Raw genomic sequence first — 24742 nt, forward strand, 5'->3', positions numbered from 1 at the left:
TATGGTTTAAGACAGAGCTCTGTCATCCCATGACTGCATCCTTTTCTGTGTCCAGGGTTTTTTATCAGACCTGCTGAAGAAAGCGAACAGGCACTATGACGACCAGAAGCTCCAGGAGTACACACAGACTATCGTAAATCCTTTGCTCTCTCCCCCTCCACACACAAACACAAGCACGCTTCTCCTTTCATTTTCTTTTGAACAATGAGTGAAAAATGAGGTAGATACACAATGGGTAGGATAAAGACAAATTCAGCATCCCTGATGTTTCTGGCCTCCTGCAGAGCCCTCAGGGCGTTGTGGCGCTACAATAGGTGGAGCGTCGAGGGCTGTGTTGCTTTATTTATTCTGAAGACAGTTGAAAGATGGCAGTAGCATCATTGCATGTGTCTGTCGGAAATTTTGTTCATAAGACGATGCAAGGTGGATAACAAAAGCGTTGATGGTTGCAGAGGTGTATGCCTGAGTGATGTCACTCTGAGCCTCAGGTGATGTGTTCAATGCCCAGATGTGCCAACATCTGTTTACCCTTGTAAGCCTCAAAGCCTGACCTGGTTTAGCTGAACCAAGCCTTGCCAGGCATCTCCTGATTTGCCACAGCTTTACAGAGGGAAAAAAACGGTCCTTTGTTATTCTCGCTACCGTAATGATTGTCCACCCCTGCGCTGATGGGACATTTTGTCTTCCTACGACACAAAGAAACAGCTCACTTTCGAAAGCTTTTAAAGCACACGGCTAGTCAGGATATCGCCCAGAGTCGCAATGATTTCAGAGAATGTTTCCTTTCCTCAACATGTTTTGTGTCCCTTCTCCATCACAGCTCAAGATGTTTGACCTCAATGGGGATGGGAAGCTGGGACTGTCAGAGATGGCGAGGTATTAAAAACAGTCTCACCAGGCATGATTCATGAAACCGCCCCAGTAAACATTGTCTAAAACAAAAATCTTTGCATTCAGTACCTAACAGACTCCTTTTGTGTCTGTTATAGGCTGCTCCCTGTCCAGGAGAACTTCCTCCTCAAGTTCCAGGTAGGACACCATCCGTGGGATATGGTTTAGTGCAGCAAAACACATTTAAAGGAGGAAACAAACTTGTTTTAATTCCTTTAAAAACAAACCATTTTAAAGGAGGAAACAAAACAAAGATAGAAGCTGTATGATATTTATAAAGATGTCTTATTCTTTTCAAATCCTGACAAAACTGGCATCCTTTGGTTTTCTAGGGTGTCAAACTGACCACTGAGCAGTTCAATGCCATCTTTACTTACTATGACAAGGTAAGGCACCTCATCTGTCTTCTGTTACCTCCATGTTGAACCGATTGTGAAATCGTTTTTTAACCTAGCTCATGGTTGTAGCAAAAACAAAATCACCAAAGAGTCAAATTTGAAGTATATTTTAACTTATATCATCCCCAACCTCCAAATAACCCTGTGCTGTGTCTGGTCACTGAACCAGCACGTTTGTATAAGAAGAATTTGGCGTGTGAATCCAGCTAATCAAAGCTAATCAACTAGACAATCAGCAAGCCATACTTGCTGGCTTGTTGTCCAATCACTACACTGGTGGCGTGGTGTAATCTGAATGGGGTTGGGGAAAATGTTATGTTGTGTAAGAGAAGCGGCTAGTGAAACGGAAGAAGACAGCTCGTGCATGGCCCTGGCCAGTATCAGGAGTTTTACCCCCGACTCAGCCAGACTGAGTCAGGCTTGTCAGTTCACAAAATGAGTGTTTAAAGTGTTAAAGTATGTTCATTATTATAATATTATTTTTTCATGAATGAAGTATCCAGTGTTGCTAAAACAATCATCGCTGAGTGCTCACAATCGGCTCCATTCTGCCAAATGGCTTCAGTTTGTCAGTGGCTCTGCCGTGTTTAATATGCAGATCTTATGATGTGTGCCATGGCTGCGCGGTCAAAGTGGAACTAATCTGCTACAACAATATGGGGTTGTGTTCATAGTAACAGTGCATCGGCTATAAGCTGAGAACAGGGCCCTCTGTTGGATTATAGATGAGCCTCCGCAGTTCACCCATGTAGACACAGTCAGCGATGCTTCAGCGTTTATGTGTATAATTAGTTTCATGAGTCCCTAGTCTAAAAGCTGGAACATGGGCAGCTGCTGACTGCTTCACTGGTGCTAAAATAATCGAGGGTAGAGAGGGCGAGAGCGGCCTGTCGGCAAACATGAGCAGGTCAACTGAACACTAACATGGCTCTCCCTGCAAGCGCTTGGGAATATGCAGAGCTTTAAACAAAATGCATGATGGCACGCAATGAAGATATCGCTACCCTCTGATATTTGGTAGTTGCTCCAACTTTTATTGACTTTACTTTGAGTGTGTGTGGTGTCTTTTGAATATGATTGCAAGAATTGTGGATCTGTTCCTGTAATCGAGGACAGTATACACCCTGGGTTGCTAATTGTGCAGACAGAATAGGAGGAAGATATCAGGAGACTAGAGTTAACATGTCTTCTGATTCCAAATCCTTTGAAAGCAAAAACCAATCACAAACCCGTCCGGGTTTGTAGGTGACTAAGGCTTGGCTGCACTAACAGGAACCTTCTTAAGGAGTCACTAGAGGACCTTCCTGTGGTGCTCATGAGCACATTGAGATGAACAGTAGTTTGATGCATTCAACTAAAAATGGAAGTCCTCTTTTCGTAACATATTTAATAAGGGCACATTGATTAACTATTTATTCGCATTAGTATATGCTGTAATCAGCATTATTATAACTAGCATTAGCATGGGGTTCAGGGTAAAGGTTAGGGTAAAGGTTAGTGGGTTACAGTTAACCCAAACCCTGTGAAATAGTCTTTACCTTAGTTAACATGAATAGCATTAGTAAATGATAACTAGACCATTAGTTAACTGTTAATCAACTGTTAGTTGATTGTTGGTCACTGCATACATCTGCATTAGATAATGTTAATGAATGGTTAATTAATGTGCCCATATTGTGAAGTGTCACCATACTCTTTATGATGATAAGTATGAGCATAAGCCCTGTGACGCACCCATCCATAATGTGTTCTGCTTGTACGGCCTCCTTCTCTCAGGATGGCAATGGATACATTGACGAGCAGGAGTTGGAGGCTCTGCTACGGGACCTGTACCAGAAGAACAACAAGGTATGTTCTGAGACCCAGATAATGGTGTTATCTATATTCAAATCTGCAACCCCCCCCCTCCCCAAAATGGAAGAAACACAAATTAATTGATTGCTTCCCAGAACACCTAATGTGATATTGCTTATAGATGCATGGAACTTGGCATTCAAACCATGTGGTTCAAAGCGTATGGTTAGAAAATGCCTGGCATATCATATCTGTGTTCTTCAGCCTGACTCATGTCCGATGGTTCTTTTCAATTTGCCTATGATTGGGCATCAGGCCGCTATATACTAAGGGCTAAAGATGTAAAGCACAAGACTTGTAAAGCACAAGACATTGCTCCAAAATAAATGCTGAAACTGTGTTAGGCAAAAGACATCTCTGTTCAGGAGGTCAGTGGTTAATGTCGTGGTACCTGGTGTCCCGGTCCACGATGGGCACATGCTCTGTTCAGGAGGTCAGTGGTTAATGTCGTGGTACCTGTTGTCCCGGTCCACGATGAGGACATGCTCTGTTCAGGAAGTCAGTGGTTAATGTCGTGGTACCTGGTGTCCCGGTCCACGATGGGGACATGCTCTGTTCAGGAGGTGGGACCACAGGCAGGGCTACAAGAAGAGCATGATGCTAGGATGTCAGCGGTTGGCGTAGAGCTGCAGGTGTCCATGGTAAACCTATGGGATGTTTGTGTGCAGGAGGTGAACGCGGAGCACCTGCAGGGCTACAAGCAGAGCATCATGGCTCTGTCCGACGGGGGCAAGCTCTACCGCAGCGAGCTGGAGATCGTCCTCTGCAGGGAGCCAATGGTGTAACTCCCCCTGCCTCTCAACCAATCATCATTCATCCTGCCTGCCCGACCCTCGCCCCCATCCCCAGCCCCCCTGAGACCACGCCCGCCTCCAGCAGCCTGGCATTGGACACCAGGCGCATGTGCCGGACACGCCCCCTTCATGTTAACTACTTTGGAAAGATTTAAAAAGTGCACTGACAGCACCAAGCAGCTGTTCCTCTTGAAACTGTCATACGTGTAAGGCTAACTCCCCTGTGATAGCTGAACCACACCTGACCCTGTCGCTTTATAACCCCCAGGTTCAGGCCTCAGCGCTGCCCACTGCACTCAATGGTCGTGCAAATATATCTATTCATTCAGATCTACAATATGGGTAGCGCCCACAACTACCAATTCATAATGGCTTGTCAACCCAAATATTTACTGTAATCACTATCAGTGTAACATTTTGCATCCCAAACCCACATCGATGCCTTACCTTACCAAACACAGACAAAGACCATTAAAGTCTCAAGATCCCTACTGTGTACCCCGATTATACTCCTTACATACCATGTTTTACCCTATTCCTGCTTCCTGCTTCTAACTTAACGTTGCAAAAAAAAATATGAGTGAGTACCATGCGACATAACAGGATACTGTTGTTTTATCATACTTCCTTTGATCCAATTTATAGCCATAGACCTTATAGGATTTCTACACTTATTTCTCCGGACGCCATCATCTTCCATACTCCTCTGTACTTTAACCATGTTTGGGTTTAATTTCTAACATTGAGTTTTGGCTGATACTAGCAATGGAAAACAATAATAAAAGACATCTTGTGGATAAGATATTGCTGTGTAAACATAATCATTGGATAACTGAAGGTGGATTGTGGATTTCTTTCTGGAGTACCTCAGTGTACATGATGCTCCACCCCTGTAAACAGCTGTAATAATAGCCAAAAAGAGCATTGCTAAATGTCAACCTATACGAAAGGTGAAATTGATGTACCGTAACCAACTTGTACCATGTATCAAATCAACCTAAACTAAAGGTAGTGTAGATTGGCGCAACCATTCACACTTAATGTATCATGGACAACCTAAATTTAGGTAAAGTAGATGTGCCGTAACCATTAACACTAAATGTATCCTAGATCAACCTAAACTAAAGGTGAGATGCTAAGTAACCAACTCTATGTATCATAGATCAACCTAAACTAAAGGTTAAGTAGATGTACCGTAACCAACTCAATGTATCATAGATACCAATTGTGAAGGGCTCCTGCACACCCTCAGAACATTTAGAACACATTTACTTTACCCTTTACAGTTAATACTATTGGTTTATCAGACTTTTTCCTGACTTTCCTACTTCAACCATTGTTTGAATTATAATGCTCAACTGGCATCTGGCATGATTGCTTAATGTTGCCCACTTTCATCTTTAATATGAGGAGAAACATGGACAGTTCATTTGATTACAAATACATTGGCGAAGGAACGTGCCTTCCAGTATGTCATTCATAGTTTAGAGTTGAAGGAATCCAAAGGAGAGCTTAGCATATTTACAAAGTAGAACTGAAAGTCTCCGAAGCTTAACCATCTAACTGAAACTAATCTCAATTCTACTCAAGCATGATTCTACTATTGAGAGATAGTATAATATTAATGATTAACTACACGTTTGAATATACCAAATATAGTTAAATCGTTCGACCGGACGATAGTCAAACCCAATAACACCCAACGAATTGGCGATACGAGATCCTTGACCAAATGAAGTGGGGTGAAGGTACACACTTCCAGCTACGATCACCAGGAGATGCTTTCATCCTTAACATAAAGTCTTCCAAGCCTCTGGGATCTGACATTCCATCTGGGATACTGAGGACAGAAAGCTTTTTTTCTAACTACTGGCGAACTCACCGACCGGTGCTAATGGGGTTGGCATGCTTTTAAATCTCGCTGAATAATACACAACACGGGTACTGGCCCTGTGAGCGCCGCAGCGCTGAGGCAGAACCACATCCATTAATCAGCAGGACTCCGTTCTGCCGTTTGGGCAGAGGAAATCAGCGGACATCATCAGTCATGATTTCAAACACGTTTAACGGTGTTGAAGGTAAGATGTGAGAGATGTAAAAAGAGAGAGAGGCGACATTTTAAATTGAACATAAACATCCCCTCACTCTCTATTGCTCTGTCATTAAGCCTTTCACGCACCTCTGATTGACTTAACATCAGGGAAGAGATGTCTTGATTGGTCAGCAAGAAGCTGTCTCAAATCAAAATTATTTCAAACAGGCAGAAAAGTCAACGCAAAACAAATCTTCTCACCACCCATCTTACTCAATAACAGCTGAAGGATGGCTATGCCATTAACAAATTGTACTCAAATAATAGGTCTTAAATCTTACTTACAGCACCTTTAATCTAATAATATCTAGGTAAGGCATAGTTCTAGGGCCTTATACTAATATGATATTAATATGACATGCAGGGCCTTTCACTTTAAAATGTGAATTCTTCATACGATTCCCATTCTTCGAAACTACAGGGCACAGAAATTAAAAAAAATAAGACCCTGCTCGACTCTATCTGAACTCCTGTGTGTGTGTGTGTGTGTGTGTGTGTGTGTGTGTGTGTGTGTGTGTGTGTGTGTGTGTGTGTGTGTGTGTGTGTGTGTGTGTGTGTGTGTGTGTGTGTGTGTGTGTGTGTGTGTGTGTGTGTGTGTGTGTGTGTGTGTGTGTGTGCTTGCGTGGGTGCGGGGATGTGTGTGTGAGTGAGTGAGTAAAGTGCAAGGGCAGGTCCCCTCTCCACCCCTGTTGGTACACATCATCTCCCTGAAAGATGAGCCGCGTTAGAGGTGACTGCACTAACATTGTGCATTGGATCTTGAAATTTGAAACTGGTCGTTGATGGACTGGCGGTGGTTCCACACGGCAAAAACACCAACAGGCATTCAAAAGGAACAACCATAGCTCATGAGAATAATTTCAAATAACTTGTAATGTATTGTCAAACTGCCTGTAGCAGGTAGAAGGATGAGGTGATCAGTAGTACCTTGGAGAATGGATGGGAAAGGAATCTATCAACACTGGTTATGCAATACCACTACACACTCAAAACCAGTTTGTTCAACAATGCAAACACCTTCACATCTGCCATTAGAACAAATGTCTCTGGGAAAAAAACGTTTTGGAAATCCTCCATATTTTCAAACGATGACAACAAACAAGCAGCCATGGACATAATGAATATGGGCCAGCTTCATGCAGAGGAGCCTGCAGAGTTGGGTCAGCTGACAGGCTCTTGCCTTTCCATAGATATAGAAGACTATTGAGATAATAAACTCAATGTAATGTTGATTGTTAAATCAACACCATTTGCTGTTAGGAGCCATCTAAATAGAAAGATAGACAGTTGAAGGTAGACTGCCTCCGTCATTACAACATGATGTTGTGCCATGTGTGCCATGGCACATTGCATGATGAGATGCAACGTAAATATGGGAACAGTAACCGGCGCAGATAAAGGGAACGGGAGGAAAAGAGACCTCCACAGCAGAAGAAAATAACAGCCATGATTTATTCATTGATGAAAGAAACCCTGGTGTTTTATTCATGACTATTTTAAATATAGCTCATGTGAATTAAATAAGTTATTGAATGGATGTTCCAACCTAGATTCCTCTGCATTCCAAATACACTGCCGTGCACGCCCACGCACACACACACACACACACAGGCGGGCTGTCAAAGGAAAATGTGTGTACCCAAATACACACATGATTTGCAATAAATATAATGTCTCTGATAGTGGAGTTGTGTAAAAAAAAATTATGAATCTCCAAAAAACAGACAAAAGGAATCTTACCAAATTAATAATACTAGTTCTAATATTTCAAATGACGAGTATTTTTCTGGGGGAGGGGCTTTCAAACGACTACATGACCCCTGGATTTCATCATACGGTCGTCATGGAAACACATGGACATTGTTTGCCAAACAGACGGATTGATGAACGGTAATAAAAGAAAATAAGATTTATTCATGATGATGTGTAGAACTTAGAATTATTTTGATGTATAGAGTATAAGAAATTAATTTGTGCAGATCGAAGGATGTCTCCACCCGGTCTTTGTCCCTGCATGAGGACTCTGGTGAACACATCTGGACTGGTCTTTGTCCCTGCATGAGGACCCTGATGAACACATCTGGACTGGTCTTTGTCCCTGAATGAGGACCCTGATGAACACATCTGGACTGGTCTTTGTCCCTGAATGAGGACCCTGATGAACACATCTGGACTGGTCTTAGTCGCCTGAGTATTCAGATGATTAGCAGGTTGAATTCAGGTAGAGAGACATCCTAAAGTACGCACTATGCACTTTTTTATTGTCTGTTGTATTAGTCTGTCATTTTGTCTAGAATCGTCCCCTTTGGGCAATAAAGGTCTCTCTCTCTCTCTCTCTCTCTCTCTCTCTCTCTCTCTCTCTCTCTCTCTCTCTCTCTCTCTCTCTCTCTCTCTCTCTCTCTCTCTCTCTCTCTCTCTCTCTCTCTCTCTCTCTCTCTCTCTCTCTCTCTCTCTCTCTCTCTCTCTCTCTCTCTCTCTCTCTCTCTCTCTCTCTCTCTCTCGTCGCTGAAGGCCTTGAGGGTTATGGAGATCCTATGATAGAGCATCCTGACAGGACCCAGGGACAGAAGGACTCCACTGTGCAGATCACAGTCAGATCGATACTTCGTATTATGATGCAGCTAAATCTCCTCGACCAGCGTTACTTGAAGGTTACGTGCACTTACGTTACACATACACACGGAGGATTTAATGACACACACCTAATGCAATTCAGTAGAAGCGACAGTAGGGGGCAACATTGTCTTCGTTATGAATGTTCCTATTTTAGGCTAGTGCTGTATTGTCCATGCAGTAATATGCTATTATAAAACAACTTATTTCAAATTTTGGTCCTGCTTTCCATCTAAACATAATTTTATCAAGTGAGGAGCTTTGGCCTGTCTCAACGTTCCATACATAGGAGAGGACATTAGACAAAATATTATAACTGAGTTTAAATGCAAACAATATATTACAACATATTTTATGTATTGGTCAATATACTTATTTTCCCTTCTTGTGATATATATTTCCATAGGAAAATGTTTGTAGGCCTAGGTACTTGAAAACATATCAATTGTATTTCCTATAGTCTACCGTCTTAATTTGTATCATACCATACGGTCTATGGAGAGACCTTTTCGTGAAAAGATTTTTAATAGTGTTAGATTTTATAGAATAATGTTACTCATAAAGTCTATCAGTTTTCAATGACTCAGCGCTTACCTTACAGTGCTGCATATGGGGTCTACAATGGACCCTTTCAATAGTAGGGTAATGCAACTTTTATGTCTGTCGTAGCAACAGCATGCATATTTATAGAATAGTTGGGTCTATACCGGATAGACATACAATACACATCTGTGTTTTTCCTACTGTGAAGCAGGCCCAGCGTCTAATTGATCCATTTGATATCTTTCATGTAAGCCTACATGCACCTGTTGTTACTGTGAATGTTTCCCTTTAGTTACATACAATGCTGGCAGCCCGATGCATAGATCAAAAATGTCATAATGTCATAATGGCTGATGCACACTAGATGTTGCTATTAGAAGTTTGAAAGGAATAATAATTGTTGGGCAAGTTGTTATTCTTCAATAAAGAGAAAGTTAACGACCTAGAACCATTTAATTACATGTATTGTTGTATAAATTATCAATTTGAAGTGGAATAGACACTTTTAAGATGGTTGATGTCCAACCTTTTCAAAAAGTTCTAACATATTCTTTATGCTGTAAGGTCTAAGCCCAGGTGTCATTCAGTGTCATTGTGGTGTCATTGTGAAAAAATGTTTGGGCGTGTTTGTGAAGGAATTAAGGAACAAGGAAGTCGATTCAAAATTATTATTTATGTCCTGAGGTTTTGGATTTCTTAGGCAAGTTGACCACTGACACATGAAGTGTGACATTCATTTGGCTATTTTTTAATTTAGTTTGTAGACCTGCACACAGCAAATAAAGCCCTTGGTGATAATACAGCCATTGCCCGTCTCCCGCTGAGCATGTTGGCACGGCGATCCTGCTGGAGGCAGCAGCCTGCTCAAGGGGCTGATTTGGGTACATTTGGATGAGTACAATTATACTCTGCAAATAATGGTTAAATGAACCATCCGTCACTTTGACAAGCACGTTGCACAGACACAAATGGTTGTAACAACTGAAAGACAAGAGGCACAACAGAATACTGTGGTCTGTTCAAAGTAGGCAACCAAGAAGTCCATCCTAAAAATATATGTATCGACATATAGTTATACAAAGAATAGTTGGTTTTAAATTGCTCTTGTTGATTTTGACTTTTATTCTTGTCAAGAACATAGACTAAACATTTCCAGTGGTGAGACCACGGGGGCAGGAGGAGTTATGATTTAGTGTATGTAAAAGGGCCATTTACATCTGACCAAAGTAAACCAGCACACAAGCTGTTTGAGGCATGATGAGTGATGCATACCATGGGAACATCCTCCCACATCCAACCAGACCGGTTTGGCTAGAAAGGTTGGAAAGGAGTCAGGTACTTTTCTGAGTGCTTTGGTCTGTGTGTGTGCGTGTGTATGTGTGCATTCAAGGATACCAGAGAGTGTTTCAAGACAAGGTTCCATTTTTTCATCCCTTAAGGTTTTAAACAGGTAATAAGAAAATACAATGGATATCAAGATCCCTTGATGAATGGTGTTGACGAAGATGTTTGAAAAGTCAAAGGAGAGAATGGTTTTCTTTTTGCTGGACTTTCCTGGCGGTACGATGGCGATGCCGTAATTTCTACACGGAGTGTCTGAGGTTTTAAGCGTGTACTACCGTGGGGTAAGTGATTGGACCAGCTCAACTTGTATGGATAACATAGGTATACATTCAGTTACTGTCTGTACAAATCAACACACACACACACACAACTTGACTGGCAAAACTTAACATTAAGGGTATATTCATTTACCACTAATAAACATTAGAAAATGCAGTACCAAGCATTATCTAACAGTAAACATACAGTATGTGTCTGTCTAGTAATAATTTAATAATGGTGAAAACTTTTACTAATTGTGTTCCTGTTAACCAATGTATTAATGTTCCTGTTAAGGAAGGAATTCATTTGTACACTATTTAATAGGAATAGGGTTAACCTTAACCCTATGCTTATACTATTTAATATTGTTTATTACCGTATAAATGATACCGTATAAAATGGTTAATTTAAGTACTCATATTGTATTGTAGCATTATCTTTTCATTCCACATTGTTTTACTTAAATATATATTGTGTGTGTGTGTGTGTGTGTGTGTGTGTGTGTGAAATTCTATATGGCAATCAAATCAACACAATGTCAATGTATAACTGTTTTGTGCAATGACACAACTATATTATAATACTCTGGCTAATGAACTGTGTCTATATACACAATATCTACGCTTAAAGTCATCTGAGGACTAGAGATCCCCGGAAGGCATGACATCCTGTCTCTGTGGCTCATATCGGCAGGAGATATGGTTGTTTTGCATAAGACATGGAGGTTTGAACTGACACCTCACGATAGACCATGTCAGCCTACAGGCTGCCGGTCCGACCGAGTTACTTCACAGGCAGTGGGTCATGTTTTGGTGCCTGTACATTACCTAGGATCTGGACTGTATGGGGCGCTGTATGGCAGTGATCATTGAGTACACCGACATGCTGGGGGTCAAACACCTGGGTCTGCAGAACATGCCCTTCCCAGACCTGGTCAAGTACTGCGTCCTGGGCGTCTCTGGGCTGCTACTGCTGCTGGCCCTCGGCATCTTCCTGTGGCAGATCTTCAGATGTTGCACACGGAACAACGCCACGCAAGACACAAGTAGGTGTTCACATATAGAGGGGCTATCGCAGGGAGCTAAACACACACCTCAATGAGACACTACATGTAAGCCTCTTTTGTAACAGAGGTCAGGCTGATTCTGTTGTTTATTCTGACTGTGTATTCCAGGTGATGACTACTGGGAATCACACACAGTTGCCAGCTTCTTGCAGGGGCCGAGCGCTTTGGTAAGAACGGTATGGGTTTGTGTTGAGGTCAGGGTTGGGGTTAGGGTGAACACATTGCATACAGCAGGACATGCAGCCAGTCTGGGGGGGTGGGGATTAAGTATGTAGAAACCCATACATCATGCGCCTGTTTTGAATATGCTTATCTGATAAGATAATAGGTTGTACAAGACAGGGACACTCCAGAATGCAAAGTAGTGAAATAGTTGAATGTGCTCAGTCAGCTTTTCTATTTTTGGCTTTGAGATTATTGCACATATAATCATATTATGTAACATTAAAAAATGTTGAACATGTGTACGTATGTTATATTCAGGTTCCTCCAGAGCTCAGTTACACAAAGACCTACAGTATGTAAGGTGTTTGTGTGTCTGTGTGTGAGAGAGTGCGAGAGTGTGTACGTCAGCTGTGTTTATTGAAGTGGCTTTTTATTTATTGCCACCAACTAGGTCAAGGGAGGCATCTATGGACTTGGCATCGTGTCTGAAGTACCCCATGCTAGCACAACTTAACACATACAGGAAAAGCCAACATAAATAAATATGTAAGGAATTAGGTAGACTGAATTTGGAGCGCAATGATTTGGAAACCGTCAAAAGGCAGTGGAGTCTCATTATTTGAAAATAATGCACACACTTTGAAGGTCATTGACGAATCGGACTCAGGTATTCAACAATGCTGTGTTATCAATGATCAAACGGGCTTGTGCTTGTGTTGTGTGGAGAATGGAGGGCCGGGCCGGAGGAGGACTCTGAATCATCCCCCCACCCTGAAAGGGGGCGCCACCAGGGAGCTGGGAGAGCCCAGCGAGGACAAGGTGATTGTTGTGATATTGGGATTATTTCCTGAATACCTTGGATTTTTTTCACATTATTCTCAAAGTGACATGATTGAAAATTGTAGGCATGCAGAATATGTCTTTCATATTTGCATAATTTAAATTGCTACTGCGAATAAAAGTGCCTTACACTGTTAGTTTAAGGCCCAATCCCATTTCTACCCCTTACCCCTTCAAAACAAGGGTGAGGGGTAAGGGGAAGGGGTAAGGGGTAGAAATGGGATTGGGCCTAAGAGTGCTCTGGTCCCAGCAGGTCAGCGGGTCACTGCGCTTCTCCCTGTTCTACGAGCCGCTGCCGTCCCGCCTGGTGGTCACCATCCTGCAGGCGGAGGGGCTACAGAGGCGGAGCCAGGCCCACAGACCACACCCCTTCGTCAGGCTGAGGCTGATGTGGGAGGAGCCGGAGAACCAGGAGCAGAAGAGCTCACTGATGAATGAGAAGGTCAGAGCTTTGAAGTTGTTATGGCCCGGGAGCAAAGATGCAGATGATTTTTGATCATGTGTTCACTTTTATGAAGCACTGGAAGGATGCAGGTTAACAATTACAAGCAGTGAAAACTGACGTATTGAAAGCTGAGAAGCACTACAAAGTACTATAACTACAACCTAATGAAAACTGCAAAGCACTACATATTACTACAACTACATAGTACTTCAAATACAAAGTATTGTACAAATGAACGAGGAAGGATTTTGAGGGAGTTTCTCCTACTATCCCACTACCCTAATCACTATCCTCCAGCGAGTGGACTATGTGAGGCTCCTGCCCCAACATGTGTGTCCCGGTCTCCTCTCAGGGTGAGGGCGAGCAGCCCGCTCTGTGCTCTGCGCTGCAGGAGTGGCACACGCGCGTCGTGAGGGACAGCTGCAGCCCTCTGTTCGGAGAGCAGTTCAGCTGTGCCCTGCTGCGGCAGCACGACCTCCCTCGCGTCACGCTCCGCATGGAGGTAGGAGCCCAGCGCCGCCCGCCCGGCCCGGAGTCAGCTGGCTTTGAGTTAAACCGGCACTTTGTCAGTATCAACTGCAGCTTAAACGCCCATACACCACGAGTCGATTCCTCCAGGGAATTGTTCTCTATAAACGGTATGGTCCGCTTTTGCTCGAGCGACAACTCCAGCCGATTGATTGCAAAAAGTGTACACAGTGCAGGTTTAAAAATTCAAATGTGCGATTCATGCACAATAAGTCAAAGTAAATGGAAAAACTAAACGGAGACACGCTAAAGTGCTAAATGTTTCAGAATCTAGTATTAATGATCAAATGGTCTTATTTGATCATCTGAAAGAATGACAACATTGGTAAGATTTGTAGAATAACCGGATGTTACTCTAACTAGTACAAACTGATCGTCGAAGAATTTGCTCAATCCATTATAGACTCAAGAAGAAATTCCAAGGCTAAATATATACATTCCTGAAATTCAGTATGATAGATTGTATTGCTGCAAGATATAGATCTAAACATGAAAAGGTGTGTATTTGGAGAGAAGGCTGCTAAAGACATATGATCACTAAACATTCCATGCACGTGTCCTTATGTTCATGTTTGTCTGTGAGACAGGTTAAAGACTTTGATGGCTTCTCTCGACACATGGTCTTGGGAGAGGTGAGGGTTCCCTTGAGACATCTGGACATGTCCTATCCTTTGGAACTACAAGAGCCTCTGCAGACACCACAGAAGGTGACACACACATCTTTATGCTTTCTACATGCTCTTCACATCAAAACGGTCCTCGGTCAGGTGCCAGCCAGACAGTGGGGTGACTCTGCTGGTGCCTCTGTGTCCCAAGGACCCAGTAGGACAGGTTCTGCTCTCCTTGAGGTTCCTTCCTGCTGCCCAGAGGTTAGAGGTCGGAGTGCTCAAGATCAGAACGCTGCAGACGGACTCAGATTCTGGTAACATAACAACAATAAGAATAATTTGTATAGCGCTACCCAAGGCATCAAAAATGATTGACATAGTGTGTGTCTTTCTGTGAGTGGATCACACCACATCCACACAAAACAAAAGGTAAAGAAAACATTGTTCTTCCAATAGTCTTCTCGTATTGTCTCTCTTTGATTGACAGCCCTGCATGCCCGGATCAGTGTGCGGTGCGACCAGTCCAAGCTACGCCAGCAGAGGACTACTGCTGTCCACCAGGGCCAGGTGACTGTGTTCAATCAGGTCCTCATGTTCTCCCTACTGGAGTTCCCGCCACAAGAGTGCAGCATTGCGCTATCCGTGTACAAGACGGGCGGTAACAGGAGACACAAGCATCTGGTGGGTCAGCTGACCGTAGCGAAGCAAAGGAGAGCAGAGGACCTTCACTGGACCTTGATGATGCACTCCGTACGCCAGCCAATAGCAATGTGGCATCAGCTGCTGACCTAAGCTGAGGCTGAAGACGTGAGAAAGCATCAAAGACCGTTCCCAAAGACCATCAAGATTAGAAACAACGCTGCCTGGGGTCCACACTCCACTGGGACACAACACAAGTGCTTCTCAGATATATATTTAAGAAAAAAACGATGCACTCTTAGAAACTTTTTACATAAAATAGTATGAGTTTGCAATGGTGGGCAGTCGTAAAGGTTTCTGTTGCGAAAGAACAGAGATTCTGAGATGTCTCTGGCTGATGCTCACGGCTGGAGAGGTAGCTCTGGGCATGACATTCATTAGCAGTGACTTTTTCTGCCTAAACTCAACACATTTAGGTGCATCCTGTGCCAGGTCTGCATAATAATAAACATAATTAACTATTAGAATGTGCTAAGTCATTTTGGTTTCCTGACCATCGGTTCTCCCTACAGTCTAGCGGTAGCTGCAACCATGCCCAAAGCTGTCACTACAGCATCTAAGTACTTTTGTTTCAGAGCCCTTCCTGAACTCTTGGACATATAGCCTACTACTCGGAGGATGGGAGACCGCCTGGGAATACCAGGTGCTGTAAGTGGTGGCGGCCTATAGGTGGCACTCTACCCTCTGGCCCCTTCACTCATCAATCCCGATGCCCCAGTGCAGTGACGGGGACACTGTGCTGTGGAAGGTGCCGTCCTTCGGAGGAGACGTAAAACCGAGTTCCTGACTCACTGAGGTCATAAAAGATCCCAGGGCACTTATCGCAAAGAGTAGGGGTTTCCCCGGCGTCCTGGCCCAACCAGGCTCATTCAATCTGTCCCCCTGATCATCCTCCTGTATAATTGGCTGACTCATTAATTCCCTCACTCTCGATCTGAAGCTGTTGTGTGGTGAGCGTTCTGGCGCAGATTGGCTGCCATGCATCACCCAAGAGGGTGCTACACACTGGTGGTGGTTAGTGAGGTCCCCCCTTCACGGTAAAGCGTCTTTGAGTGTCTAGAAAAGCTTTATATAAATTCAATCCATTATTATTATTATTATTATTACTCCTATAAACTTTAGACAGCTCAATCTGTACCATAGTAACCCTTTCAACATATACTACCCACCTTAAACATCGAGTTTAATAATTGACTGGAGACATAAGTGCCTATCTCAATTTGTAAGATCTAGAATTCCCTCCTTCCATTTCTGATGTTTTTCAGAGATCTTTTTGTAACTGTGAGGTGGTTGGCTGCCTGGTTGGCATGGTGTGTACATTGTTGAATTGTGTATTTGGTGGTATTAATAAAGATTATTTTACAACCACCATAATGTGGAGGCCTACTGTGTTATATATGTTTATGAGCAGGTCAAAGTCCAGGGCATGTATATGACTTCCCATAAAGTAGTAGATCCACCCTGGGACCAAAGGTCTGAGGTGTTTACCAGGCAGCTCCATCTCCGTTGGGCACCATAAGTGCTGTCTCGCCCCCTCTCTCCTTGCACAGCCCTGGAGCTGACACACAGTTGAACAACATGGGGCTGCAACTTGTTTTGAGGAATATACTTTTTCTTATGCTGGTGTTTCCGATGTGGGGCCAAGCCGAACAACGTAAGTATTCCTTTTTTAGCATCAATGTGGTTTAACTTTCATGGATAAAGCTGGCCTTGTTAATATAACAAAATTAAATAATTCCAAGAATCAATAGCCTTACAGTCCATTTAAATATTGTCAACCATAAAACATAGCTACTTGTAGGGTCTACTCTAAATCCTAGGTGCGTTGTTTTCCACAGTATGCTCTGCTCCGGATGCGAATGTAACAGAAAACAACGAGGTTGGAATCGTTGTTACCACCATCTGGAAGCTCAACTCAGGCGTCGCTCTCGAATTCATTAAACCTCCAAATGACAACCCATTCATCCTGCAGGGAGACCAAATGATAGCGACCAGGGCATTGGACTTTGAGGTACAAATTTAAATCATTAAAACAATGACACATTTGAACTGAAACCATGAAACGGGTTGGCATTGATTTGAAGTGTGTTGATAAAAGACCTCCCCCTCCTGTGCCAAATCAACCCAGGGATTAATTTTCTCTCTAAATAAATGTAATGTGACACGCTGACACGCTGCAGTTTTTACTTGACACATGTATATGAAGTGATGGATGTGTCATATTATTCTTTAGTATATTGTCATTTCAAATAAATTCAAACAAAAGTAACGGCCACAGTGAAAATAAGTGCATGGGCAGATTGGAATGGGAAGTAATACACTTTTAAACCTTAACATTATATGCTTGAAAAAGTTGGTTTGCTGTGAGTCTGAAACAGAACTTTGTTATTAATGGCTATATTCAATGTAGAAAGTGTTAAATGTCTATTGATGTTTATTAAATATGAATTCTGATTGTAGTCATATGTTTGTTTTGGTAGAGAAGACAACCTCAATTTATATTGTTTATTAAAAGTTAATTCTGATTAGAGTAATATGTTTTTACATTTTTTGGTAGGCAGGTGATACTTACATAATGAATATCAAATGCACGGATACAGCTATTCCAGCGGTAAGATGAACAACATCACACCTACAATCAAACAAAGATTCACAGCACCCTCTCTCTCTCTCTAGATATATAGATATGGTTACCTATATATCTTCATATAAATATACCTATAGATAAAGATATTCTTTGAACACTTCCTCATTTGAAATATTGTAAAACTTTGTCCTTTGTCATTTTGAAAATAGATTATAAAGCAAAATACAATATCTATGCTTTCTAGAAATATGCAGATTACGAATAGCATAAGAATTCCCGTTTTATACGTGTGTCATGGATGTGTGAGTGGTCGGTTGGGTATTGACGTCTTCCTCTGTTTTAGTTCAACCTCGAAATCCGTGTGATAGTCTATGTAAAGAATGTGAACGATGCGGGCCCTACGTTTTCACAGAACTCGTACGACCTCAACGTCAAAGAGGTGAGTCAACCATCTTTCAAAGATTCATATCAGAGAAGTACCTCAGTCGTATAACGTTGCGAAATCAGTTTCCGTATAAGCACATGATTTATTTAAATGAATAAGAAAGATGTTGCACTTGAAGATATTGAATTCAGCTTCTTTGTTTCTAGTATTATTTCTTTCTCTCTAATGTATTCATGGAGATGTATGTGTCTACATCTGCCTGTATCAAATTTCCTAACGGGAACTTCTTGTTCTTAAAGTTTACCCGTGTGAACCACGTTGTTGGGACTTACGACGCCACTGACAAGGACTCGACATTACTTTACTACAAACTGATCGTAGAACCAGTAGGAGCTTCTTTTATAATAACCTAATTTAATAATCTTAATAATCAACATAATTTGTTACATTTACACATGATGATAGTTCTTCCTTTTTTCTTTCACTCACGCAGGACGTAGGATTTGGATTGGAATCTCTTAACAACGGAAGAATTGTAGTGAAAAGCCTTCTGGACTATGATGCGATTAAAAGTGTGAAACTAACACTTTACGCTCAGGTAAGAACTCACAAACAATCAAATGTACAGTGTCAAAAAGGGTTGGATTGGTGCAGGATAAACAGGCCCATCAACCATATAATGTAACATGGATAGATTATAACCAGAGGGCACATTTAAGACTGAAGCAAGAAGTAGAGAATACACAAGGCCATACAAAGTAATAAAACAGAGGATAAAGCATCCGATGACCTATAGAGGAGTTCAGCCATTAGAAAGGAACATATATACTTTTATTTTAACATGTAACAAAAAAGCTATAAAAAGGCAAATCAGCTATCCATTCATGTCCCAATATCTCCATGTCTCAGCCATTGCGATGCCGTTACAAAATTTGACACTCGTCCACTTCCGCACTGTAACGCAACTATAACCTGTTCATATCCCTCAGGGTGTGTGGGGGGCACAGTCCAACAGAGCAGAGGTGGCCCTCTGCCTAGAGCTACTGCCCCCAGCCCCTCCAGGGAGATGAGTCCAACAACGAGACCAACTTCCTCATCGTTTTCTCGTATCTTGTTACTCTTTTAAGGACACAGCAGACCCCACACCTGAAGGTGTACCGTCTTTCACCGCCAGCACCACCATCATGGTCACAATCACTGATGATGACAACAGACCCCCCTGGTTCCAGCCATGTGATGTCATCAGCGTTGGACAGAGTAAAATCTGCCAGACCTATGGCTACACAGGAAGTGTGAGCCTTACAGAGCAACAGGTATCCACAACTCAAAGGAGATTACATGATAGCATTGTAGCTAGAAGCTTACTTAATACACATTAATTTGCCTTGGAAATTAACCATGAATTTAAACAAGTCTTGCTTCCGACAATTTCTAAACACTTGAATAAGAGTTAAATACTGCTGCGGATTATCTCTAGGGAAGAATATGAAATATTGATGTACAATAATGGTTGTTTGTTGGATCAGCAGTTATTTATTTGTTGTAGCTTAGCCTACAAGAAATATTTAGATCGATTTGTGCGTTTTTTTTTAATGCAGGCGGATGCCTTAACTTTGGAGCCAGGACCACTTTATGCTGTGGATGGTGATAATGGAATTAACACAGCAATGGTATACTCAATTTTAAATGGTAAGGTGCCTGGACAATAGGCTTCATGATATTAATAAGCCCATCAGTGGCATTCAAATCATGAAGAAATACGATTCTGCACCACTCTTTCATACACTTATACAGCTGCCATTCTATACGGTGGTGATTTGAAACTTCAACAGCCACTTTGTCTAAGAAAGTTAGTGATGTCCGACCATGACGTTTTAGCTCGTCTTCCCACCTGCTGATACAAGTAAAGTTTCCAGCTTTGGTGGCATGGTTTCCCAGCGTACCGCTGGAGTTTTCCTAGCTGTTTGCTTATGCCTTTCCCACCCCCTCAACTTGATTAGTCAAAACTAAAACGAAGCAAAAGAAAGTGAAACATTCAAATGCCTGTTAAACAAGATTTAACCTACTTAAGACAACCCTGGAGAAACAAGCCTTGATTTGATATAAATGAACTGAACTCGTAATTGCAGGTCAGAAACCCTCATTGCAGAGATCTGACTTGTTGATCGAAGTTGTTACTGAATTGACATCAGTATCAACTGTAAACATGGCAACACTGCCGCCTTCATCGGAATGAAATTATTATAAAAGTATATTAAAAGATTTAATAAAATTGCAATTATAATACAATTATCCAATACGTGTTAGTATCGTTCATATTTCACTCTGATAACAGCAATGTGTGGAATTCATAATTTACAGACTTAATTATCTAGCCAGTGTTTTCGTTTCCAAAATAAGCTTAAACTGCTGCATATATTGTTTGTAATCAATATATGCAGCCGGCCCCCCCCCACGTTCAGACTGGCCTTGAACACGGTGTTAAACTCATCAGGCTTTATATATTTCAGAAAAGTGATCAATATTATACAAAAGTTATTGAATTGAGTTCCTTCTTACACTTGTGTATTGAACATTCGAAGCTGTTTGGACAGATCCTTTCCTTTTCATATTTTTCAGGAAACACAGGAAATCTGTTTCAAATCAATGCGAACAGTGGAAACATTACAATGACGAAAGCTGCGGATGTCCCCGGCCCAATCGTCCTCAGTGTCATGGTAAAACAACGCCTACAATTCTATTCAAGTCTATCTGTATTTGTGTGTGTTACAACACACAGAAGTTGTTGTTTTTTGCATGCCAAGTTCTATCTGCGCCCCTTTGTGTCGCCCCTTGGAAATAGCGGTTCAAGACATGAAGTTTGCAATTTGTCCGGCGTTGCCGGGCTAGGCCCTCACTGAGGCCTGTAGTGTGTTCACACATGGTTCAAACTGCTGACTGAGGCCGGTAGTGTGGTCATATGGTTCAAACTGCTCACTGAGGCCGGTAGTGTGTGTTCATACTGGTTCAAACTGACACTGAGGCCTCTAGTGTGTACATACAAGGTTGAAACTGCTCACTGAGGCCTGTAGTGTGTTCATACATGGTACATAGTGTGCACATATGGGGCTATGTAGTTGGGTAAATAGAGCAAATGAGCAACTTCGATTATTTTATAGCCCAGGCTCACTGTAGACATTTAGTTAAGTACTTAAATGTTGTACCGTCAGCCATTTGAACAACCAACCAACCCTAATGTTTTCTCCATTTCCAGGCTGCACAAACCGTCAATAGCTTCCAATTTGCCACAACAACAGTCACAATCCAGGTTGTCCCCAAGAGTCTGCATGAGCCAGTATTTAAGGGGGCTCCATACAGTGGCGTTGTCTCTGGCCTGGGCTCCATGGTTTTTAAATCAACTGACAATACGCCCCTGATAATCCAGGCTACAGATGAAGACTTCCTTGGGGTAAAATAGGGCAGAGCTCAATCTTAACATTTGTTCTTGTTTGATGATGATTTGGAATCATCTTTGGCGTTCAGAACATTATTTATTTGACTAACAACTAGATCCATAGGCCTGACTTACAGTCTATGTCTTCTAATGCAGGGGATGAATCCTGACATTGTGTATGCAATCATTGGAACCAGCAATTTCTCAATAATAGGGCATAACTTGTTCTTGATGAAGGACTCTCCATTGGGTGCCGTTACCCTACAGGTAAGCTAATCCAGACCATGAATTTATGATTTATCTCAGTCGAATGGACCGACTGTACCGTGTTTGATATATTATACTAACTGGCTTGTACATTTCTAGGTCGAAGCAAGTGACACTGCAGTTGGAGATGTAATAACAGCCGAAGTGCAGGTAGAAGTGACCTCAGGTAGGACAATTTAGGATTTATTACGATTCAGCCACCAGTTTCCTAGTGGAATGATGAATGCTTATTCTAATGCTGCATGCTGAAAGGGGTCTTGGAGTCCAAATTATTCTGATTTAAGTTACATATAATCTAAAATATGCCACAATGCTTTCACCAGACCTATGGAGACCTTAAGCAGGGCAGGTTGCGCTACTCTTAGAAAGGAGCAGATGGAACAAAATTAACCAGGTAGAAGAGGGGATTCTGGACCTCTATGGGCAAAGGGCAGGTGCTCGGGCCCCCTGAAGCCGGATTCATAGGCAACGTTGGTGAACTGCACAAACAGGCGTGGACCGAAGATGAGGTCACAGTACGGCAGAGTTAACAAACTTAACATTGGGTGGATGTGCTGTGATTGGAGGATTTCAAATGATGTCACGCATGGCATTTTTACTTTCTACCCTTGAGTTGTAGTTATCTTTAAAATAGAGACGCATTTTAGGAGAGTTTGTGTGAACTGTTCTGTGTGAGGTTTATGAGCCCTATGCAAAGACGCACAGAGTTGCTCAAATGTTGGCCAATTCATGGAAGGAGATAGTGGACTCGCTTTCCAAAGATATCGGATGCCATGTTTGGTAAACATGGGATATGTTTGAATTGGCTCACTTGTTCCCTCATTACCTATATGAACACTATGTATATTAAGGGAACAAATAAGGCAGAGAATTAGGAAAGATTCTGACACTTAAATGTGCCCGAAATCTATCATCGCATTGTGTGTAGTGGTAAAAGACAAGTTAAATGTCCTTCGACAGCTATTTTGCATAAAGAACCAGTATGTGCCCTTTCTATTGGATAAATCTGACGACAACGATAACCACTGTGCATCGTTGAATATAGGCTCGTAATAAGTGTGCATCAGTTGAACACTTATTTGAAGGTGTATTATGGGTATTAGATGTGCACTATATAGGGACACATTTGGTCTTTACTACCTTCTCTTAGCCACCCTTCCCCGTTCACCCCTTGTGTGCTCGTGCACTCATTGAAAGTGTCTTTTAACTTTTGAAAAGCGCTATATAAAACAAATTTATCTAAGTAATGTACAATCCTAAATAAACGTAAATAAATTGAGAAACGCTATAGCCGTTCCACACGCAACGTCGCCCCATAACGACAAATAATTTCACAATTAATTATTACTAAACAATGACCAAAACACCAATACTACCAACATGCCTTTGCTTCTCTACTACCTCAATGGAGTCGGTCATTGGAATGTGGCCTCCCGATGTACAAGCCCTACAGGAACTAGATTCATACACTAACATTTCAGACAACAATACCAAATGATGACAGCCTAAGAAGTGCCCTCTATAGGGCACAAGTGGACCAAATTGAAACAAAGACATGGAAAACCTTTCCTCTGATAGAAGTAGATTGTAGCTTAGTAAGCAGTCTGTCATGCGTCCCATGTTGGTCCAATGTCTCCTGTCGTTTTGGTCTATAATTCAAGCGCATTGTTACAGAAAAACAACAAATTGCATGGCCGTCAATAACGGCACATCACTATCAATTAGGATTTAGCGCCCCGCCTTCAGAATGCCTGCCAATATATCAATTGCTATTGGTAAAACTGTTTATTTGAGGATATACTGGTCTCAGGAATACAAGAAATAAGTATAAGTAGTAAGAGTATTGAGGTACAAACACTTTGCTCTCCTGCAGGGCAGCCAACCACAACGTTGGCTCCAACCACTAGCTCTGAACCTCAAACCGATTCCAGTACGACATCCATTCCTACTTCTAGTCCCCCTGGGTCTACTCTTGACAGTATTACTACTGACGGCAGCATGACAACTCAAGGCAGTGATTCAACTGCCAGCTCAACACCTTCTCACCCAGGTAGAGAAGTAGTGATGAAGAGAAAAAGCCAAGCTGCTCTTTGCAGTCAGCCAGCTAATTGAAATCGCTTTCTCCAACTCTGATTGTTCTAATTCCAATCGACAAGGTTTCCTTAGAAGAAAACAAACTACAGTTAATTAACAGCAAACTAATTGTTACTAATCAATTAACGGTGTTCATGTTTACTAATGGTGTTCATGTGAACTAAGGTCTTAATTTATACGTTATATTATGGCCGCTCACCCTAACCTCTATTGATCTGCTCTATAAAGCTAATGACTGCATTAACTTATGTTAGTTAATGGTAAATTAATGTGACCTTATTGTAAAGTGTTGCCAAACTGTTGATCATTAGGAGGTGCGTTTGTTGCTCTTTAAGCTGCAGGTGGAGCTGGCAGATACGGTGCATCAGACATGGCGGCTCTCGGAGCCACCCTGGCCGTTTTACTATTCATATCTCTGGGAATCATTGGATACTTGGTTTATCGTGTCCAACACGGAAAAGCAGCCTGGGGGAAACTTTCCGAAGCCAGTGTTTTCCGAAGTTCTGTGAGTTATTGCGTCCACAGATTCCTGTCCAGTATAAAAACCTCAGATCCTGAACACATTGTATTGTTAACAGTTTCCAGTCTTTTACTTTTCACTCTTAACTATTTGATGTTGGCCCCTGCAGCTCGGGTCGAGGTCCAGGGGGTCCTAACGACGGCGTCCAGTACACCAATGAAGCGTTCAAGAAGGACGAAGACTCGGACAGTACGGGGCAGGCCAGTCCCGCGGAGCTCAGGCGCAAGCTGAGTGCAGAGACGGCGTCCACCATGGCCAGAAACACAGCCGCCACAGAGGAAACCGTATGAAGTCTGCAGCAACCCTCCTGGCCAT

General features: G+C 42.2%; 3 protein-coding genes across 3 annotated transcripts in view; all 3 read left to right on the forward strand.

Annotated features, from left to right (window-relative positions):
- LOC130389225 (calretinin-like) overlaps window positions 1-4727 on the forward strand; it is a 10975-nt gene extending 6248 nt beyond the window's left edge. The window contains exons 6-11 of the mRNA XM_056598908.1: window positions 56-133; window positions 821-876; window positions 990-1029; window positions 1224-1277; window positions 3066-3137; window positions 3812-4727. Of these exons, the coding sequence (XP_056454883.1) occupies window positions 56-133; window positions 821-876; window positions 990-1029; window positions 1224-1277; window positions 3066-3137; window positions 3812-3928 (417 nt within the window). The 3' untranslated portion in view covers window positions 3929-4727. The remainder of the gene's footprint in view (window positions 1-55; window positions 134-820; window positions 877-989; window positions 1030-1223; window positions 1278-3065; window positions 3138-3811) is intronic.
- Window positions 4728-10543: 5816 nt separating this feature from the next.
- Window positions 10544-16511, forward strand: LOC130388589 (synaptotagmin-2-like). Its single transcript, XM_056597960.1, has 9 exons — window positions 10544-10810; window positions 11622-11835; window positions 11965-12023; window positions 12748-12840; window positions 13115-13303; window positions 13659-13808; window positions 14422-14541; window positions 14651-14756; window positions 14930-16511. The coding sequence occupies exons 2-9, from the start codon at window positions 11634-11636 to the stop codon at window positions 15232-15234; spliced, it is 1224 nt and encodes a 407-aa protein (XP_056453935.1). The 5' UTR covers window positions 10544-10810; window positions 11622-11633; the 3' UTR covers window positions 15235-16511.
- A 135-nt stretch (window positions 16512-16646) lies between these two features.
- On the forward strand, window positions 16647-24563 carry LOC130389163 (cadherin-related family member 5-like). The gene is made up of 13 exons (XM_056598836.1): window positions 16647-17152; window positions 17699-17752; window positions 18072-18167; window positions 18413-18499; window positions 18607-18711; window positions 19241-19426; window positions 19712-19802; window positions 20733-20830; window positions 21367-21561; window positions 21703-21813; window positions 21913-21979; window positions 24243-24412; window positions 24537-24563. The coding sequence occupies exons 1-13, from the start codon at window positions 17123-17125 to the stop codon at window positions 24561-24563; spliced, it is 1317 nt and encodes a 438-aa protein (XP_056454811.1). The 5' UTR covers window positions 16647-17122.
- Window positions 24564-24742: the final 179 nt, after the last annotated feature.

This window comes from Gadus chalcogrammus, chromosome 9 (assembly GCF_026213295.1).
Source record: "Gadus chalcogrammus isolate NIFS_2021 chromosome 9, NIFS_Gcha_1.0, whole genome shotgun sequence".
In the NCBI taxonomy this organism is placed as follows: Eukaryota; Metazoa; Chordata; class Actinopteri; order Gadiformes; family Gadidae; genus Gadus; species Gadus chalcogrammus.